Consider the following 6031-nt stretch of genomic DNA (forward strand, 5'->3'; position numbering starts at 1 on the left):
CGAAGTCGCCCTGAGAAACTTGACTGCAGTTGAGGACTGATGTTCACCCTGGGGCGAGCTTCCTGGCCATGTGCACGGACTGCCAAACGTGTTGGGAAGGGAGCCCTCCTTGCTCCAGCAGCCACGCCAGCCACGCCAGCCACGCCAGCCACACCAGCCATGCCAGCTGAAGTCGGAAACAGCTGTGCAAGATCTGCTGCCTGCGGGTCAAGTCAGACATTTCACCGCCACGGAGGGACGAGGCGGCAGACACAGACGCTGTAGTCCCGGACCCAGCATCTCGAAAGCGCTTCCCGGTGCTGCTGTCTCTGCATCAGAGCATCAGAGCATCCTAAGGTCAAAGTAGCAGTCAGAAGCTCCTTCACCCACCACCCAAAAAAATCCTATTTTTATGTTGATAACCTGCTGTGCTACATATATAAGTCAGACAGTGTGGCTGAGATTTTCACTCGCAGTCAACAGCCATCGCTGACACGTCGCCTCTAGCCTATTAGCACCTTTGTGTCCCTTTCACTTTTTCGGTTGATCTGATCTTGGCCAAAAATTGCCTACGGCTATTTTTCTCCCCAAGAGCCATTTTTTTCTTGGTTGACTTTCCAAATCACATTATCTCGAAGTCTGTTTTATTTACGTGCGCACTTGTTTTTGCTTTAAATTATCCCTTCGATTTAATGTAGGTTTATTCTGTCATTTTTCTGACTAAGACCCTTGGCTCATTAATTTGTGAGATCTTACTTTAGACATATTAAAGTCGAAATTCTCCCTTGAGGATAAAAAAAAGCCAAGGAGATTTCACTTTTGCTGCCTCTGCAAGTCTCTTTGTGTGGAGTTTTTCATTATCATGCAGTAAATTTCCGTTGAGGTTTCTGTTTGATCTTGTGGGTTATTTAGAAGTGTCTTTTGATTTCCAAATATACAAGATATTGATCTTTTTGTTTTTCAGTTTTCACGTATAGGTAGGCTTTCTTGGTCTAACTCTTCTTTGAAGCTCAACGCACTTCTTGGCTGCTGGTTCTGGGCCGAGGGTGAGCACTTAGTGTGAACTGAGAGGAAACGTGTTTTCTCCCTTCTTCCCGGGTTGCACAGCTCAGTTAGACCATTAGATCGCGCCGGGGGCCGTGTTACTCGGGTTCCTGTGACTTGCTGGAGTTATTGCTTCCCCAGTGAGAAGCAGCGTTGGAAGAGGCCCTTGGAGAAGGCAGTGCCCCGCAGGGCGGTGGCAGGTGCGGGTCCTCCCAGGCACCTTGGCGCCCAGATCAGACGCCTCCCCCCCCACACACACACAGAGGCCCGCAGGGCCAGGGCGCGCGTGGCTCCTGCCGTGATGGGGCCTGGGGGGTGGCTCAGCGGTCCTGAGACTTCAGCACCTTGGCGAAGGGACCTCTGCATCCTTAACCATTTCAAGACTTGGCATCACGCAGAGCAAACACCGTAAGCTTTGGCACTACCGATTCTGAGTCAGACTCTGTGACCTTAAAGCTTCCCAATTTGGGTCAAAAATCAGAAGGGCGCAGGAGGTGTCGTGCCCCAAGCTTGCAGATGGACCTGCGTGTTGTCGGCGTGGGCATGAGGACGTGACGCGAGCGGTGGGGTCCAGACACCAGCGCCCCAGCCGCAGCAAAGAACACTCAGTGAGACCCCCAAGTCAGCAACAGATCGTCCCAGCAGATGAAGAGTAGTTTAGTTCCGTGGGGAGCACGTTTGTAGTCATCCCTAAGATTGTGGCCTTCTTCTTTCTCTACTGAACGAAAAAAGCCTGAGATCTTTAGACGTCAAATTCTAGGAGCCGTGTGTTTCCTGCCCCTCCTTTATTTTCAGGTCTGTGGCCCTGAGCACTCCACGCTCCTGCATCTTTCTGCAAAGTCACCAAACTGGAAGCCTCACACGCGGAGACACCCCCAAGCGGTTACGACGACAGATTCCCCTCCCCACGCCTTCACCCAAACACACGTGCGTGGGGCCTCCGGGCCGGGCCGGCGCCGCCAGCTCGAGGGTGGCCGCTCAGAAGGCAGGTGGGGGCAGCAGCCGCCCCAGGGAGGGGACAAGTGACCCAAGAACGTCGAAGAAAACCCACCGGGCTGTGGAAGCTCAGCGAAAAGGACCTCCTTCCATCCTTCCAGCCGGGGAATGGACGAGGCTCACGGATTTGAGCTGGGCCTTTTCCACAGGCAGAAATGGGAGCTGCAGAGCACAGGGTGGGGGGAAGTCAGAATCCGGAGAGGCGAAGGCGGGTGAGCGAGGGGGCACCCGCGTCCAGGGCCTCCTGCCTGGGCGATGTTGGTGCCTACACCAGGGAGCCAGGGCCAGGCTCAGCCACACAGACCAGCACGAGGAAGTTCAAAGTCTCACGCCACCTTCGAAGTGCTTGAAGTTCACAGTGCAGTGTGCCCTCGCCACTGGCCCCCAGGGAAGATGTGCGAAGACCAAGCGATTCTCGGCGCCCTCCGGGGACACCCTGCCGGGTGCCCGGCAGGTGGGCACGGCAGGGCCCTTCCCCAGCGGAGGCGGCCCTGGCTGCAGCGGGCCCGGCTCCGTCCTTCCAGGCAGTGGCCCTGAAGGGGCTGGCTGTGCTTCGTATTCAGGGCGGGGGCCTGTCACGTCTTCGTTTCTGCTCCACTTCCAGAAACTGAAACTGGAAACGGTCCGGAACATTGGTGCTACTTGTGGCAAAACAGAGTCAGCCCCAGGGTAGGCCCTAACTCAGCCACGCACAGGCCTGCACCGAGGCTGGACAATGGGGTCCGCTCCCCAAAGGGCTTTTCCCACCAGGCGGAGTCAGCCTCGTCCCTGGGCGCAGCACCGCGGACATCAAGGCTGGGCGACCCCAGGAGTCTGCTGCACTCGCAGGGCTTTGGGCTGAGAACATCGGGGTGCTGAAGGCTAGAAGCTTCTGTGCCCCCTTTTCCTTGCTGAAGAAGTGCCCTTGGGTCTTGCCAGCTGCACTCCCCGAGGGCACCGGCACCCCTGAGCGGACCTGGCACGGGGCTGAAACCCGCTCTGGGGCCACCCCGCGGCGCTGGGGAGTCGGCTCCCTCCCTTCCTGATGCCGGAGCCCAGGCGCGGCCCTCTGCTGCCTCACACACTGGCACAGCGTGTCAAGGGAACAGCCACTGTCCGAAGACACCTGACTTCTGCAGGAAAATGGAAGTTACCTTTAAGATCCAAACACAAAGACAGGACTGTCAAGAGGAAAAGAGGCCACGTGGCTCAGGGGTTGAAGCCGGGCTCCCGAGCGGTCAGTCTGTCCCAGTCTCAACTCGACTCCTCGCCGGCCGCAGACACATCACCCAGCAGCCCCGTTTCTTCACCTCCAACCCAGCAAAGAGTTGGTTGCAGCGGAAGGTGGCTCCGTGAGAACTGATCTGGGCTAGCACCCGCCGGAGGAGCTGCTGACATGGAGTCACAGAGAAACCCAGGTCACTACTCATCGGGGAGTGCGACTCTGCCAAGCAAATGAGAGAGGCCAAGGGAAACCGGGGAAGGGCGAGAAATCCCAGACTCCCGCCCTCCGCATCCAGGGCTCTGAGAGCAGGCACCCCCCTGCAGTCACGCTGCGGCCAGACGCCTCCGGCCTCGTCTCCCAGACTCGGGCCAACGCCTGCGCCAACCAGGCTTCTCTGCACGCCGCCCACACGTGGCATTGCTGAACGCATACCTCCGGCGTAAGTAACACACACAGCTCGCTGACACCGAAGACGGCGGTTTGCCACCAAGCTAAGTAAGAACGACGTTCTCGTCAGTGACGGCACTTCGGGCGCGCGTACCTGCGGGCAGACGTGCCGGTATATGGCCAGAAGCACGTGCTTCGGCTTTTATTTTTCTCTTCTTAGACAGTTTTCTTTCAAGAGTCGGGGGGCACTGCTGAACACTCAGTACTCAGTTGACTTTAAGTTCCACGTTCAGAGCCACAGCTGAGTTGGGGGTGCGGCGGCGGCACCCCACAGCTTGCCCCTCCGCCTCCCTCCGCCCCGCTTCTCGGGACGCCCTGGCGGAGCCAGAATTTGAAGCCAGGGCTGGGGCCCGCGCGCGCCGCCCCGTCCATCTTCGCCCCCAGCCTTTCACGAACCCGTTACACACGAAGGAGCCAGCGTCACTGAAGCACTCTTCGCAAACTCTACACGCTGGCCCCGGGGTTTCCGTCCCCCGGACAATATACGGCTTGAAAAACAAGGATTTGTATTGACAAGAGCCACAGTTCGCGGAAAACATTTTTTTAAAACAGAACTTCAGAAAACAATGTCTTCTTTCAACTCCTAAAATTTACATTCATGAGCTTGACAAAAGTCTACAAGCAGCCATTAGCCGTCCATGTTCAGTTTCTAAAAATATTTTATTTTATTAAATAACTGTTAAATAGAATTTTTACAAAACAAGTTGCATAGAGAAAGGTAAGTACGCTCGCGTTCCTGGAACGGCCCAAGTCTTCGCCACCTTCCCGCCAGCAGCTCTTAGTGGCGGGGCCGTCCGTTCCCTCCCTCCCTCCGTCCCCTCGGTGGGGGTCCACGCCCACAGGACCGGGCTGGAGGCAGTGCCAGAGGCTGGGCATGCCCGGACCCGCCACGGCCGCCGTGGCCGCCAGCTCCAGGCGAGGCCCACGGCTGCTCACGAAGAGCTGAGGAGCTGGGCCAGGTTGTCAAGACACTGCAGGTAATAGGCATTTAGAGGGGTTTCTTCTGAGCCTGAGAAAGCTGAGGGGGAGAATAAGAATACGGGAGAGGAAGTTTATTAGATTTAGCAGGTCACTGAAGGGTGGACACATACACACACGAATAGGATCCATACATAGCCAAAGTTCTATGTAAGCTCCCAATGCACTCACGTTATAAGATTATTTGACATTTTTTTTTTAAATTAAGAGGTATAGAAGTCTCCAGTTTGTTTGTTTTTTTAAAAAAACCAGAGAATAAAAACAGCAGCAGCCCCCAACGGGCCCCCACCATCACACCTAAAAATGCTAACAGAACTGGGTTCCCGCCACCTCGAGAAGCTCATGGTCACAGAAGCTAAACAAAACCCTCAAGGCCCAAACCACCTGCAAAAAGTCGCACGAAAAAACGCAAATCAACGAGCCGCAGGCCCAGCACAGGGCAGGACGGACCCGGTCCCGTCCCAGCGAGAAGGCGCTCAGAGGCGGAAAGTGGCGTGGCGAGAAGCCCGCACGGCCACCGCGTGCCTGGGCGGAGGGTGCCCCGGCTGCTGTTCTCACGCCACTCGTTCGGCTCCCTGAGGCCAGGTCAAAGTTTCCCACCAACGGTCAGTTGTAACTGGACCCAGTGCTTACGCCTAAGGACACACGTGTCGCAGCCACAGCTCTCGGCAAAGGAAGTTCAAGGGAGAAAAAAATGACTGGGAGGAAGGCCCCGGACGCGTCTAAGGAGCCGTCCGGCTTTGCACCACCGTCTACCCGACACTGCGTGATTTAAAGAATGCTACAGTGGGAGGCACGGGCCAGATACCAGCGCATCACCCGAAACTTGAGCAAGAAGCTCCACGACCATCGGAGCGGAGCACGAGCGTGGACAGCTGTGTCCAGACCCAGTAATCGCGAGGCGCGTCGTGGCGCCAAGACGGCCGTAGTCTCGGCAAGAGCAAAACTTACTGTTCTTTGCTAAGGAGTAAGCTTCATCCACTCTTCTTTTTATCGACGGGTTTTTCAAAGTTGTTTTTGCCTGGAGGTAACACAGAGAAACCTACCAGTTAGGTTCAGTCCCGAGCATGGGTACCACGGGGCTCTATTACGCACCGTCGTCTCACACGGGCTGCGGTCTCCTGTCGTGCACCGTGTGCCAGCCCCGTGCCAAGGCCTCCCCCCCACGACCCGTCTCTCTCCCCCCACCCCCGTCTCAGTTTGCTGTATGAACGGCTCAACCTTGTTTTCAGTCCTTCTTTCCCCGAACCTCAGACTTCCGATCGGGCGCCCTGAACACCACCAGCCCATCAGCAAGTGCTTCTCACTGACTGAACGTGGCAGACCGTGGGCTCGGCCCCGAGGAGCCACGGGAGAGGGACGCAGCCCACCCGGGGCGGCCGG

At 56.8% G+C, this 6031-nt stretch overlaps 1 protein-coding gene across 1 annotated transcript in view; it reads right to left on the minus strand.

Moving 5' to 3' along the window:
* Nucleotides 1-4379: 4379 nt before the first annotated feature.
* RTTN (rotatin) overlaps nucleotides 4380-6031 on the minus strand; it is a 101032-nt gene continuing 99380 nt past the window's right edge. Inside the window, 2 exon segments of the mRNA XM_012725800.1 lie at nucleotides 4380-4688; nucleotides 5600-5697. Of these exon segments, the coding sequence (XP_012581254.1) occupies nucleotides 4603-4688; nucleotides 5600-5697 (184 nt within the window). The 3' untranslated portion in view covers nucleotides 4380-4602.

Source organism: Condylura cristata, unplaced genomic scaffold (assembly GCF_000260355.1).
Source record: "Condylura cristata isolate star-nosed mole 26May11 unplaced genomic scaffold, ConCri1.0 scaffold00016, whole genome shotgun sequence".
NCBI lineage: Eukaryota > Metazoa > Chordata > Mammalia > Eulipotyphla > Talpidae > Condylura > Condylura cristata.